The following is a 15,774-nucleotide window of genomic DNA, read 5'->3' on the forward strand; positions in this document are numbered from 1 at the left end:
AGTGGAATAATGTGTAGCTACATCTTTATGTGAAGTAATTGTAGCTAAAGATAACGAATGCACATATAACTAGATATCATGGTCATTAAAACTTGAAAACGCTTCCAGGAAGTGTGAAAACTAAGGGTATTTGATATCTTTTGTTGCTAAGATTTATTCTTTCCTTATGGAAACCAATCAAACTTTGAAGAGTGGTAAATCTAAGCGATTGTAGAACACAGTCTCTTCTATACCTGTGCAGTATTGTGGAAATGATTGTGGGTTTTGTGCATTATATTCATTGCATATTGTCTTCAAAATTATAGCAGAGTGAAGTATATATTACTATAGGACTTAGAAGTATATTACTTGGAACTTAAGTTCATGCATGCTGTAAAAGACACTCTATCACACTACAAGATGGTATATGCCTAGAGAACTGTATAAATTGGTGAGATATAGTATGAGAAGACAAAATACAGAGCAATAGAACTGTTTTTATGAAGATCACAAATCAAGAATATAAACTCTTGCCATATACTTTAGAGTCTACAATTTATGCTATATTTTTTCTTTAATCTTAAAGTCATTCTTCAAATATATTAGATATAAATGCACTTGTATGTACTCAGAACCACTTTATGTAGTCATAGTCATCAAAACCAGCAGTTCTCTTTCAGTTAGCATGTACAGTCTCCAAACCTGTGTCGGCTTTCCTTCTGCAACATTTCTTTCTTCTCTGCTATGTTTTTCTGGTTGAGGCTTTTGTTACCTAGATCTCTGGGAGAGACAGGTTGATAGATGTCAGAAGATTTTAAAAAAATATATATATACACACACACACACACACACACATATATATGTAAAAAAACAACTTTTTTAACTGGTGAGCTTCACTGAAGTGAGGAGTTGCGGAACAGACTCTTTTGTTTAAAAAATCCCTACAATTTCTGAATTTTCACAGAACACTAAAATGAATAAATTGATTTATGATTGGTTAAGATGAAGCACATTTTTCCCATCAATAAGAATATAAGTACTGAATAACAGTAATATGAAGATCGTAGTACTCACCGTCTAAATTATATGAAGCACATTGCATTGCTTTGTCTTTTGCCGACTGGGAATTATACTGTAAATCATATAATGTATTTCATTTTATTTCAATACGAGTTATGCATTTTGTTTTGGTTTCAGCAGTTCTGATTCTGTGTCCATACAATCCTTATTGCACATAGATTGGTAGTTTACAAGTAAATAATGTGTTACAGGCCAAACAGTTATTCTAATTTCTTTGCCCACTTCTGTTTTTTATTTCTTAAAGTAGGAGAAAGATTACTTTATATGTGCTTCTTAATCAGTATCAGAATTGTTGTTTTACAGTATGAGAAAACTGTTGTCACTTTGTGGTTAACATTTCTTTGAATGGGCAACTGACTTTAGGCTTTGCATGTTTCACAGATTTAAAAGAAATCAGGTTGGTGATCGCAGTTCCCTCCATTAAGAGGTTTTGTATGCGGAAAGAATGGTTTTGTCAGTTGTCAGTTGCTAAAGTTTGGAGTTGTGGATTACTTTGGGATGTGCATCTGAGCTCCTCTTCTACTCCCACAAATGTTGCATGCTGCCAACTTTTCTGAATTTGGAGCTCTAAATTAAGGCCAGTTCCTTTGCTCATCCCACAAACTCTTTCATGTTTTTTAACCGCAGCCTGAGAAAGGCGCCTTGGTTTTAACAGCAGCAGACCAGCATATGTTTACTTAATTCCTTAGACATGATGACAGTGGTCTCTTTGCCACTAAAATCTTTTAATATTATTTTTTGTTGAAGCTGATTTCTAAAAGTTTTTCACATGCCACATGTTTTATTGCAGTGTCTTCAGTATGACCCATGAACAGCAATGGATATTAAAGGAACAGCAACTGAAACTGCAAATCGCTAAACTAGAGACTGCTATCCAATCTGATTTAGCAGACAAAAATGAAATCCTTGACAAGATCAAAGTAGAAAGAGGTATATTTCTGAAATAACTATCGCTTTCTCATGATGTGAGATTGTCCTGTGTTGGAGTTCAGGTACATTGCCCAGAGAAGTGTAGTTTCTGTTGTTGGTGATTTCAGAGCTGCCTTTTAAGTGTACCTTTGAACAATACGCTTAAGTTACGACTAGCTGTTAAGTACAAAAATTGGCCCAATACAGGTATGTGGTGAATGAGGATCATGTAACTCCAGCTGCCTTCATTCTTCATCTGTTGGGGTTATTATTTACTCTTTATTCTGTATTTCTCCTCTTCTCTACACTGAAAATTCTTATGGAAAAGACAACCATCTGACAGTCGGTCTCAAATTATAAGTCACTATTCTAATTTTATTTACTGTACAAAATTACATGAAGCCTATATAGGCCCTTAAAGATGGTTGTCTTTCAACTTTGAATGCAGAATCTTTTAATATTTTCAGTATATACTAATTTTTATTTATAGCTACGTACATTTACAATAATACAGTTTTCTTCTAATCTACCAAACAGGTAATTAATATGTGGTTTTTTTCCCATGCTGTAGGACAACTTCTCAGTGAATCTTTAACACCTTGAAATCTTTTCGCTTTCTACCTCAGTACTGTGGCAACATAAAGTTTACAAAACAAGACCGCAGAAAGTAAACTAAGTATTTTTAGAGTCGATTATTAAAATGTGTATTTTTAACAGGTGTATTTCTGTGAACAATTTAATGGAATGAAGAGGGCCAACTTGTTGTGAATAATTCTCCTTATGATTATTGCTTGAGTTCAGTACGTACTTACCATTAAGATTCTGAGTAGCTCTACTGACTTAAAATACTTGATTAAATATTTAGACGTATTATTTGACCACAGCAAGTGTTTGCAAAATTAGCCTTAACTGATACTAAAATAAGATGCCTTAAGCTACAATAATATGAAGTTATATTGACAGTTAAAGACAGTTGTTAATGACAGTTGGATTATGCAATGCAAAATTTAAAGTGATATTAAGAGCATGAAAATGTTATAGGCCATACAGTTATTTGGTTAAGTTGAATGTGGAAAATGAGGCAACACCCTCCATCTTCTAGATTTCCTATAGGCATTATATTTAAGTGGCAAGTCTTTACAACCCCTTCCCCAGATGGGCTGCTTGTACTTTTAAACTGGATCACCAGGTTACTACACTTTAAATTTCTATTGAATTGAACTTGCTGCAGCTTGAGTAGATGTTGTAATACCCTTCAAGGCCTACATATCTAGGAATTGGTTACAAAACTTAGGCAGTATAAGTTTCTTTAATCACATACTTCAGAGTATCTGCCTTTGCACATCCCTGTTCAGCAGGAGAACTGAAGTACTGTTTGTCTTAACCTACAGCTTGGAACTAGTGTAGAAATAGCCTCTTGTCTACCCTTGTCTACCATGCTTGGCATAGGAATCTTTTTTCAAAAGTTCTTTTCCGGGACTAAGATAGATGTTAAAATAAATGAAGTCTTGAAAATTCTTAATGCTACAGGAGACTAATGTCATCTTGCCTTTTTCTGTGTCCTCCTTCAATATTTCTCTTTTAGAGTGATCACGTAATTTGGATTTTTCTGTCCATAACTTCATAATGTCATAATCTGTTTTGTAATACTTACAAGAAATATATTTAGACAGAAAGCAGAATAACTTATTTCACATTCACTGTTTGCCCCCCCTTTTGTTTTTTTTTTTTAATATGGTATTTCAGGATGTTTTATCACACTTCCACCTGCTCTGTTTCCGTTAGTCATTTATTCTTGTCTTTTCGATATCTCCCAGTGTCTCAGCCATAAATTACAATACCTCATTGGTTCGTGTACGTTTTATCTTCCTGACAGTGTTTTATGCAAGCCTCAAAAGGCTGAGATAAGCTAATACAAAATCTAAGTTGAAACAATTACTATAGCAAGGATTGGTGTCACTTATCTCAAATTCACATACTATATGTCTTTACTTGGTAATATTTATGTCTAAATAATTTTTATTTTTCATTAATGTAATATCATGTCTTGCTGCATTTGTTGTTCATAGTTATGGTACTGTTTTATACAGAGTACACTCTTTACTAACTGAAGTCTTTTTAGAGTTGTCTTAATGGGCAAATAATTATTCTATGTCAGTAAAAGCTGATGTGAAATATGAGTAAAAAATAAATTTCACTCCCCTAATATGGTTTCTCTATCCATAAAACTGCCAAAAAATTCAGCATAAATACAGTTCCAATTTTATTCCATGGGCTAACTAAAGAAGGCAATCCTGTTGCCCTAAATTGAACCTAGATAAATAGAGGGTTTGGCAAGGAAGAGGGGGGTGATAGATGCTCTTTTACCTGGTGGTAGGTAGATTATGGGATAGTAGACAAAACAGGTCTCACTTGTTTTGGCAGCATGTACTTCTTATTTACAGGGAAAGACAGTTTCTTTTCTTCTCCCCTGCTACCTGGTTGGTACTGGTTGATCTATAAGAACTCTTTCTGTGAATTTATGTAGGAAGTGAACAAATGTGGAGGCGTGGAGGCTTATGTTGAAGATTCTAATTATTTTCATGTTTTGCAAATATGTATGAATATTTAATGTGGAAGACACATGCAAGTTTATTCAAATTCTGATTTTGAATGGGATTGCATATATTGGCACAAAATGTACTTAGACTGCAGCTGAGAAGAGTATTACTGCACATTCCCTTAGGTGTCTTATAAGGCACTTATCAACACAGAGGGCTATCTGCAACTCTGTAGTGTGCTTCCACTTGTGGTTCTGTAGCCTTTCACACAAGCTGTTGTGGCAGTGTTTTCCAAAGCCTCCAGGGTGGTGTTTTTCCCTCTTTCTTGTGCTGTTACTATCATAGCCTTGCTACTGAAAACCGTTATATTGTTGTGAAGATGTGTTCTTGTGGGATGTGATCACCAATGGTGTGAGATTCTCCTCTCCCCCTCTTCTTTCCCCTTCAGTTGCAACTTTTGGGTTAAATTAGGGGAAGCAAGCTAAGCAGCAGCCAGCATGCAGCACCAAACCCCAATCCAAGCTTGCTCTAATCAGTGCTGATAGTATTATAAGTGGAAACAGCCAACAGAGAGTTTGAGTGGCTTCTAATGAAAATGTGTAGTTATATGGGAAAACTGAATGGCAGGACCCTCCTGTCACTTCTGTTCCCTAAAGGCTATTACAGAAATATTGCCTTTCCTCCTGCCTCTTTCCCTGCATGTGTTGCATTTTTATCTTTGGTTGGGATCATAGAAACAGCACCTGTTGAGAATCTGAAGAGGCAACGTGGGCAGTGCTAAGGACAACCGAGCTGTGCTATTGACAGATTGGCCCATTTTGCTTCAACAAGCTGTTGAAATGGACTCAAATTGAAAAAAATGGTTTCCTTTCTATATATCATTTCCAGTTTTGAAGTTAACTTTTTAAGCAGCAACTGTGAATGAATATTAAAAATGTGTACAAAAACTTCACTGGGGTTCATGTTAGGAAAAGTGGACTGAGAATACTGCTCTTGTCAGAAAATTCATGGCAATGAGATAGAAGTAGAGGGATATCTTGTCTCCTTATCCGTGGAAAAAGTGCTGGTTCAGATCTCAGTTCATATTGTAGGGAAATGAAACAACATTAGCATGAGGGTTCCTTTTTTCCTGTGGGAGACCTCCCAATAGGTACAGGTCTCTCAAGTGTATTATTTGCAAGAGTCCAGAAGACTCAGTTGCTGATAAATGTTTCACTATCTCTTATGAAGGCCTGTCTTCTCTGCCCATTCACAAGGCTTATTTTAATTTTTTTTTATTTGCGTTCTAATTTTTAGCCCTTAGTGTTTCTAATTATATTTTTTTCTCAATTGCACAAATGCATTAAATTTTAATCATAACTGCAGAGAATTAAAACCTTACTGGTGATTATGTGTTTGAATTGAAAGTGACTCTTGTGGAGTCCCAACACATCTGTGAGTCAGGCTACTGTGTATAGGAGCAATGGCATTACAGATGATTCATTTTCAGTGAAGATGTCATTTGATATATAAACTCTGCAAAATTAAAACTAACCTGATGTCAATTTTTGAAACATTTCAAAACCCTTGGGTCTAGCATCCGTGCCATCTGTTTCCTGCTGAGTTCAAGCCTCCATACTAAAAAGCTATTCTGTAAAAATAGCTAAGTTGTGCATCATGCCCTGAGGGTCATCAGAAAAGATTCCAGCATTAAAAAGATATTGTGGACTATTTTGTTGAAAGCAGTAGAACATATTTGCAGCTAAGTATGCAATGTTTTACCTACCAACTCCCATGAGTGCAGAGGGGAATTACAAACACTAATACTTGCACATCAGGTTGACAGTTAACATTTATATCATTCTGACCTAAAATATGAATTCATTGTATTTAAGTACATGGTATGAGAGTATAACTTTGGGACTTTAAAAAAAAAAAAAAAAAAAAACAGGAAAAAGAATGGAAGGAGAAAAAATATTGCTATCAAGAGAATAAGGAGTTTGGCCAGTGGAGGAGAGTGAGAGTGTACTTCTGTTCCTTAGAAACCTCAATGATATTGAGAAAAGCTTGCTTTTAAAACTTTTCCATGTGAAAGAAGGTATGTTGTTATAACTAAATTATTTTGCCTGATCCTTAAATTTTTTCTCACACCTTATTGACAAATAGTTGTGGATGTAACTATGCATTACTGGCTATTTGTGTAAAATCTGTGTAACCTTCTACAGATAAGTTTAATGGTGTTTAGTCATTCAGGTTGACAGGGAGTTTTCGATCCTCCCTATTCCCCTCTTCCCTCCCCCCAAAACAGAAAGCTCTACTTATTTGGGCATATCTTTCTATTTAGAAATAGGCAAAGTATAGATTTTTGATGCTGTGTATTACCTTTTAATGAAACTAAGAATGTTTTGCTTTTTTTTAATCCCTTAACTTATACCAAATCAAAGAGTACTTTTCTATCCCTCTTTCTGCTTGTTAATACCAGAGATTTCCCTATACAAAATAAATTAGTTTCTACATTTTAAAATGAAATTTTCATGCATACATTAATAGGAAAAAGCAATTTTATAATTTTTATAATTATGTTGAATTACGTAGAATATTTTGTTCTTTTTCTATGTTAAGACCAAAAGGAAAAGCTGATGCAAGAGAACAAAGACCTGCAGTTATGCTACATGGAACATAAGCAACAGCTAGATGAACTGAAAAATCACGTGAAGTTTTTGACCAAGGTGAAGGCTACCTCTGTTTAGAATATGTGCAAAAAACCCCACTCTGTTTTATGCATAGTGCAAATACTTATTGAAAGTAAAAGAATACAGAAGTATAAGTGTTTGTTTATTCATGATACCAAGCAAAATGTCATGTCTAGTGTGAATGCATCTTGTTATTCTGAATGTATTTCTTCAATATCCAATCACATCTGATAACACCTTTTCATTAACTGTTTCTGTTTCAGGAAAGTGATATTGATGTGGCAGAACTTAGTGAAGCCCTCTTGCTTATAAAGGTAACTTACAAAGAATGAGCATATGATTTGGAACGAGATGATCTTTAAGGACCCTTCCAACCCAAACTGTTCTATGATTACATATATTTTGCATTTACTCTTGTTTCTGTTTTTTTATTTAAAAACCCTTGGTTGACCATTACATGTTTTCTACACAATGCCTAGGATTTTCAGGGGTTGAATTATTTGTGCATCTTTTAGTAGTTAATGCTCCAAGGTCATGTGTATGCTATTGTCATTTTTCAGTTACACTAAAGCAAAAGGGAAGGTGAAAAAATTGGCAGGATGAAATCTATGTTATGTAGATAATTCATTATAACATCAAAAGTAAATTAAACCAGATTCACAATGATTTTTTTAAAAAAAAACTTTTTCTCTAAAATGATTTATCACACCATCTTATTTTTCCTATAATGTTTATTAAAAATTGTTTTTGTTTATTAATTCTGTAATTTATGGGAGCATACTATAAGCACGGAAGTTCTGAAATGTGATACAGTGATGCTTAGCAACTTCTCTTTGTTAACTAAAACAGAAAACCAAAAATACCTGGTAAATGTTCTGGTTTTTTCTCTTGCACATAAATTTGTGATTTTATTGTTTACAGCTAAATCGAAAATGAAGTGGGAATAGGGGGAAGAAATCAGTGAAAAAAAATAAGTTTGCATTAAGTTTCCACTGTTCCAGTGACTTATGTTTTATTTTCTTAAGGAATCTTTTTCTGCTACTGAAATGCAAATGATAATTCTGTAATAATAATGAAAAAAAGAAAGTGGAGGGCAAAAAACCCCAAACCCTGGATAAAAATTAAAACCCCACTATTAATAACAGAAGCCACGTAGACTTGAGAATAGTAATTCAGGTTTTGTACATTCACTGAAGCAGGATTATTAATTATCTAAAAGGCAAATATATTAAGGGGTTTGTATTTTCATTGGATAGACAGAATTGATTGCTTCTGAGTATCTCATACATTTTAATTGGTTCCTGATTATAATGAGATTACATTCCTGAATACAATCCTGACACTGGTCTACGTCATTCCTATTTTTTGTGTTACAACATGCTCAAAATTTACAGACTTATGCTTACTGTCTTATTGGTGTTCCAAAATTATATCCCAGTGTTACATTTAACCAGGCACAAATACATCCAAATATTTTGCAAAAGTTTGTTCTAGTAATTTTTCAAATTTGCTTCAGGTTCGAAAGCAGCGGAAGAATGGGGACCTTGTGTTTTTGGAAAAAGTAGATGATGATGATGTCCATAAAGATTTAGAACACTCCATGCGGGAGCTGCAATTAACACATGCAGAAACAGTGCAAGAGCTTGAAAAGACAAGGAATATGTTAATTGTGCAGCACAAAATTAACAAAGATTACCAGGTACTAAACTCTACTCACAGTGGAAAATAACCAGATAATAACACTTTAACATTTGTGGCACTAGAACTTGTCCTAATTAAGACTTGCAAATTCAGCCAAAACGCCAGTCTGTTTATAGGTAACCTAACACAAGATTTGCCGGTGTTGAAAGTATTGTTTAAAAAGCATGCGATCCAAATGACTATAACTGTAGTCTTTTAACTCACCCTGATCAGAGCCCTCAAACGATGCCTTCTTGGGATTATCTCTGAGCTCTTATCAGGTCCTCACAGGGAAAAAAGTAAGCGTACTTATCAAATAAGCTTCCTTTTCAACAATGCTCTGCTTTTACTCTCTTGTGCTGGATTATTGCAGATCATTTTTTGACTTTTCATTCAATTACGTTTAAAATAACAAAATAATTAAAGAAACTGTTAGGAACATTGCCCTGAAAGAATAGCTATTTTCTGTTTTTCTTAATAATGTTTTTAGTTTTGCTGAAATTATAACTAATTGCTGCTATTTTTGTGTACTCTAAATGTTGTTTCCTAAAATCTAACAGTATTTTAATTTGTAGCCAAAAGCATGCACTGCATGAGTTCAAACCATACTCAAAAGTCCTTTTTACATGCAAATTTTTTTCAGACTGAGGTAGAAACAGTGACAGAAAGGATGGAATGTCTACAGAAAGACTATGGATTAAAACTGGAACAGTATGTCCGTCTTCTTGATATTAGAGCTGCACGCATCAGAAAACTAGAAGGTATCCTTAAAGTATATTCTTCTCTAATTTTTTTAATATTATATCTCTTGCACGTTATTGGTGTAAATTTGTTCTTAGTTGAAACACTTTTTCATTCCTAAAATCAGTAGAAACATCAGTTCTTTCATGGAAAATGATCTGTGTGCTGTTTCATTGACTTAAATGATAGTTATTAATCAAACAAAATCCAACAAAGCGGTTTATGCTGCATCTATTGCTGAATAAGAATAAAACTACCAAAATTAGATATATTTTTTTAACTTAAATAAATCATACATTTATGGTCAACCGTTTGTTCTGCTGTCTTACCATTACATAATTATTTTGCGTGTTGCTGAAAATCCCAAAGTAATGGTGTAATATACCTATGGAATATTTCAATATGATGAATTGAAAACGCTGTTTTAATGGCTTCAATTCATAAAAGGTGCATAGAAACCCTGAAATAGGATACCTTACAAACCCCAGTGTTCTAACAATTTTCATGTTTTGTCTCCAAGTTGCAGCCCTCTTCTAAAGGACTGCATGATGCTTTAGGTCCCAATTCTGTAAGCATTTGTTCACAGTTTACCACCTGTGAGGCTGGGCAACATGTAAAGGTCCTTGCTGATAGGTCTGTCAACTCAAGATATTACAGAGGTTAGAAGTGAAATGTATTCATTCTTTCCTGGGCAAACATAGCTCAACCCTACAAAAAATATGTATCTTAAGTCTCTGCTACATTTGCGTAGTCATACATACTTTGATAATTGCATAAGACTTCTGAATTTTTGCTTGTTAACTCCCTTGTAATCTGTTATTAATTGTTAGGGGCCTGTCCATTTTTGTGTATATTGAAGCAGCTCCATTGTGGAGGTATTATTGATTGTTTTCAGTGTGCTAAATGAGCAATAGATAGATATATGATTTTAAATGTGTGATTTCTATTTTGGTAATGCCTTTAAGAAAGTAGCATTGTTAATATAATTGAATTATGCTTTTTCCCCCCTCTACTCAGTCATTAATTATACTTGATTTTTAAACAAGGTTGTCATATTATAGCTCTACTATATTTTATTTGTTGCAGCCCAACTAAGAGATATTGTCTATGGTACAAAACCACATAAATCCAGACCAGAAATATTGCCAGGTGATCCAGTGGATGAATTTGATGAAACTTTACATTCAGAAAGAGGAGAGAACCTTTTTGAAATTCATATCAGCAAAGTGATCTTCTCTTCTGGAGCTATGCACGCTTTTGGTGACCATGAACCTGCAACTTTTTGTACTTATGCATTTTATGACTTTGAACTTCAGACAACCCCAGTAGTTTATGGGCGTACCCCATCATATGACTTCACTTCTCAGTACCTTGTGCAGGCTGATGACTGCTTCTTGCACTATATACAGCAAAACAGTATCACACTTGAGGTTCATCATGCATGTGGCACAGATTATGAAACAGTTGCTGCGTGTCAACTGAAGTTCCATGAAATCTTGGAAAAAAATGGGAAGATCTACAGCACAGCAAATTTAGTTGGTAATTAACATATCAAAAAATATTCTGTTTGCAGTATTGTAAGTGACAAGTAATGTGTATTTGGCCAACAATGAATTTAGGTATTAGTATTTCAAAAGAAAGAAAAAGGGGTTTACACAACATGATATTTCCTGTTAGATGTGCAGCATGTTCTGGTCATTCTACGGACAGATGTGGGAAAGCTCTGACAGGTGCAATTTTGTCCATAATGGCTGAGTACAAAGATGGTATTAATACAGTGATCCTGAAGTATGCAATGACAGAAGTATGTGACATGCTGGAAATGGCATTAGAGAATCCTGCCTGAAAATAGCAAGTGATTCTTTGTCTTGTGTAAAGGCTACTTGCAAAGTGTTACTACTACATATGTAAAGAATTTTAATAAAACATAGTCTCACTTTACTCAACAGAACTATACAAAAACAACATGGAAAAAAGTAGTTAGTAGAGCAGTGTACTTGATTACATAGTAGTACGATTCATCTGTTAGAATTTCTCTATGAATACTCTAGAGAGGATATTTTAAAATAAAACTGATTCTTTTTGCTTTATTATTTTTTAACTTGCTATTTGTATTTTACCTGTTTAATGCAAGTTTCATCCTCTGAGACTGTTAAGGATACAAGGGGGCTCTGCTTACTTCAAATGTGAAACAGAGTAATTTCAGTAAAGTCTTTTAATATATTGAAATTAAATTATTCTACTTTTGCATACACCATTTCTCTGTTTGGCAAAATACACATTTAAAAACAAAAACAATTCTGCTTTATAAGACTATCAAACATCAGTGCTTTATATCTGGCCCAAATGTCATAAATATATGCCCTCGTTCCTTATCAATAAATAAAGGAATGGATATATACAGTGGTTTTAATTTTAACTGGTAAGTCAGAGGTCTTCATATAATAGCCATAAGGCATCAAAAAGGTGCAAGTGATGGTATTTCATATAGTAGCATAATCTGTGGGGAAGTTTGTTTAGGTTTTGTGCATGTTTTCCTTTTAATTTAATTCATTGTTTTAAAATAATTAAGATATCGCAGCCAAGCCTTTTTTAAAGAAGTATTTAATATTCTGTGCTACTTACTTTTTCTTTTAGAAGTATTTTTTCAGATCAATATATTCAGAAGCCTCTAGCCTGCATGCTTTTGTCAAATATCTGGTTTAATAAGCCATTATAAATTATATTTTTGCCAGTAATTTAAACTGCATACCACTTTATGGGACATTTCCAACTCTTGACATACAAAACTGTCCTAAGCTTTCTTTGCCTTAAAAATATTAAAATAATGAACTTGACTCTATAGCTTGGGCAGTAAATATTGCAGATTACAATATGAAAAAATGGTCATGTTTCAGTTTTGGATCATACATGTAGAGCCAGAGGACTTCTTGTTTCTGTTTCTAACATGACCCTCACGTCTCATGTCACAAACACTGTCATAATGCATAGGCACAAGGTAACTAATCCTTAATTTGTGGTGCTTCCTAGCTTTTGATTTAAGTACTTTAATGTTGAAAAGAAAATTAATGCAATCCCATATGTATTTACTCCTTAGGAATCAAAGGAAACATTCAAAATTATGGTACTGTAGAATACTGGATCAGGTTACAAGTTCCTATGGATCAAGCTATTAGTCTCTACAAAGAGAGGTCAAAGGCTCTGGGGTACATAACATCCAATTTTAGGGAACGTCAACAACCATCCCAGGTATGTTTGGGTTTGGACTTCATAGTTTTGATAGAATAAACTATTCAAAATTACTTCTTTAGTTCAAGTACTTTACTTCTAGTCTTGATATGTTCAAGATTAACAAAGTTAGATTCTTGAACTGGAAAATAACTTCAGCCAGTTGTGACAGGTTTTTCATAGAAAGAAACTGGTCAAAGAACTAGTTGAATTATAGCTTTCCTGAAGAGACATAGTTTTAAACTTTAGTTATTCGTCACTAGACTACTTGAAATTATTATATTCCATTTTCTTAACCTGTAAATTCCAGATTTTGTTAACATTTTGTTCTAGTACAATATTCAGGAATGTTGAACCAACTGGGTCAGATCAGTATAACAGGTGAAGCTGTTGTTTAGAAACTCCTCGAAGTTCTTAACGTTTGAGTATTATGAAATTGAGATTTTTTCACATTTTCTTTTTAATAATATAATGCACTGTATAATCACATTTAAATAAGACAGAAAAAGAATGGACCTTCAGACACCTTTAACAGTTTTTAAGAAATAAAAACCATCAGGTTGAAATGTATAAAATAAAACAGTTTAGAGTTTCTAACAGGCTTTTTTTTTTTTTAACTATAGCTGTTTAAATTACCGTAAATCTGGAGTAACTGTAAGATTTTATATTATTCCATAATGTAAATTTATATTATACTAGGATCTCAATGGATTCCATGATGTAATCTGAAAAGTATGTTTAGTGTATGAATTATATTAAAGGTCAGTGTAGGCGTTTTCAGAATAACTTTGTGTTTGATACCACTGTAACATTTGCTTTAAATCTGACTTTTAAAAGAATCAAAGGTATTTTTAAATAACTCATTAAACCTGGCTGTTGTTAAATGCCAAAATATGGTATTTAGTTTTCTCTCTTTTTGATTATGTTATTTCTAGCTGTGTTACCAATCCAAACACAGTTGAAAGGTAAGGCATGTGGAACAGAGCATTTTGTTGTAATTATTGTAAAACTGCAAATTCAAACATGGCAACTGAAATATACTGATTATATGAGAGAAAATAAAAGGAAAAATGGCAGAAATTAAGAACAGCTTCTACAGAGCTGTTTCAAACACTGCAGTTTTCAGAAATGTTTCATGGCAGAAACTAGAAGTTGTACAGCTATCGCAGGTGGCTACATTATGTTAAGGGTTCTGTCAGTCTGCAGCTGCAAAAGTAGCTTCAACTGTGCATTCCAAAATTCAAGCTTTCACTAGTTAAACACACATATAAAATTTTCTGTCCTGCATAGTGGCAGAAGTCATGGAAAAACAAACTGTACATAAACTGCTAGATTTTTTTTTTCCGTGTCCTGTAGGTAGCCATAAATAGTAGTCCTAGGGTTACATGTTCAGGACTTAAATCGTCATGTTTTGTTTCCTCTAACTATTTCAGTGTGGATTATTTAATCAAAATATTTAACATTTTATGTCAAACAAAATAAAATTGATACATGTTTCCTCATATACCAGAAAACAGAACTCTGGCTTCCACAAGCAAGGTAACTATGTACAGTTAATGAAAATAGCTGTGATGTATTACAGTAAAAAAGGAGAGCCTTCTGAGATCAATATAGATGGGAATTACTCCTTTAAGATAGTCTTGTTATTTGTCATCTTCTTAATCTTTAATTTTTATTAAAATGAATTTCCCAGTTTGCCAAATACAGGTTCCACAGTATGTACAACCCATGCTGATAGGTAGTTCAAAAATTTGTGATACCATTGAGTTTTTTAATTTATTTCAAACATTTATTATTACTCTTTACCTGCTGATTTCTAATTTTTATACATTCTTTATGTAGATAAAGGTTTTGGAGGAAGAAAAAAACAGGAATCTGCAGTGCAATTTTAGTTATTGAAAAGTACATATATAAAAGGGACTACAGTTATAAAAAATTTCTTGACACAGAATAGCTGTCAAGATCAGAATCTTTACCTTTAAAGTGGCACTAGATATGAATCACACTTAAAACTGTGATCCTCACTGCTTTGTAGACAATCAAATGACAAGTAGATCATAAAACCTTAGAAGAATAAAGCAAACAATCACAGACCTGAAAGGATTAACCTCTTATTTACTTATACCAACAACCTGAGAGTTGTCGTCCTATTTAGAACAAGTAATACTTTGACATATAAAATTAAACAGTAGTTTTTGTCATTGAAATAATCAGTTATTTGTTCTATTTATATAGTTCTTAGATTTCACTGACATAAGAATTCTAATGTTTTTAATTTAACTTCTTTTTCATTTAAAGCAGCAGATACTCAGAACTGCTCAAGTCAGCACTTCAACAGATGGCAATTTAAATGAACTCCACATAACAATAAAATGTTGTAACAATCTACAATCCCGAAAAAAACATCTTCAGCCAAATCCTTATGTTGTCTACAAGTTCTTTGATTTTGCAGACCATGATACGCCCATCATTCCTAGCAGCAACAACCCACAAATAGATGACCATATGTGTTTCCAAGTGCCAATGAATGCAGATTTAGACCGATACCTAAAATCAGAATCCTTAACCCTTTATGTATTTGATGATGGTGAAATGGAAGAAGGTGCTTATGTAGGGAAAGCCAATGTGCCTCTTATTTCTTTAGCACATGACAGATCTATCTCAGGTAAGAATTAGACCTCTTTAAACTGAAAATCTTCACTTCCTGTTTCGTATCTCTTTAAATCTCTTTAAGAACCAAACTAAACAAGGTTCTTCAGAGGGATCTGGACAGGCTGGATTGATGGGCTGAGGTCAATTGTATGAGGTTCAACAAGACTAAGTGTCAGGTCCTGCACTTGGGACACATCCACCCCATGTAATGCTACAGACTGGGGGAAGAGTGGCTGGAAAGCTGCCCAGTAGGGAAGGACCTGGGGGTGTTGATTGACAGCTGGCTGAATATG

General features: G+C 33.8%; 1 protein-coding gene across 6 annotated transcripts in view; it reads left to right on the forward strand.

The window, feature by feature from the left end:
* RPGRIP1L (RPGRIP1 like) overlaps positions 1 to 15,774 on the forward strand; it is an 84,495-nt gene that overhangs the window by 32,080 nt on the left and 36,641 nt on the right. For 4 of the 6 annotated variants that reach the window (XM_064459376.1, XM_064459378.1, XM_064459379.1 and 1 more), the window contains 8 exons: positions 1,850 to 1,989; positions 7,110 to 7,216; positions 7,444 to 7,494; positions 8,697 to 8,879; positions 9,504 to 9,621; positions 10,688 to 11,140; positions 12,699 to 12,850; positions 15,128 to 15,494. In XM_064459376.1, coding sequence (XP_064315446.1) covers positions 1,850 to 1,989; positions 7,110 to 7,216; positions 7,444 to 7,494; positions 8,697 to 8,879; positions 9,504 to 9,621; positions 10,688 to 11,140; positions 12,699 to 12,850; positions 15,128 to 15,494 — 1,571 coding nt within the window. Of the gene's footprint in view, positions 1 to 1,849; positions 1,990 to 7,109; positions 7,217 to 7,443; positions 7,495 to 8,696; positions 8,880 to 9,503; positions 9,622 to 10,687; positions 11,141 to 12,698; positions 12,851 to 15,127; positions 15,495 to 15,774 lie in introns of those variants that run through there. The other 2 variants (XM_064459377.1, XR_010374247.1) reach the window with 2 other exon arrangements.

The sequence above is a fragment of the Phalacrocorax carbo genome, chromosome 8 (genome assembly GCF_963921805.1).
Source record: "Phalacrocorax carbo chromosome 8, bPhaCar2.1, whole genome shotgun sequence".
NCBI classification, from domain to species: Eukaryota; Metazoa; Chordata; class Aves; order Suliformes; family Phalacrocoracidae; genus Phalacrocorax; species Phalacrocorax carbo.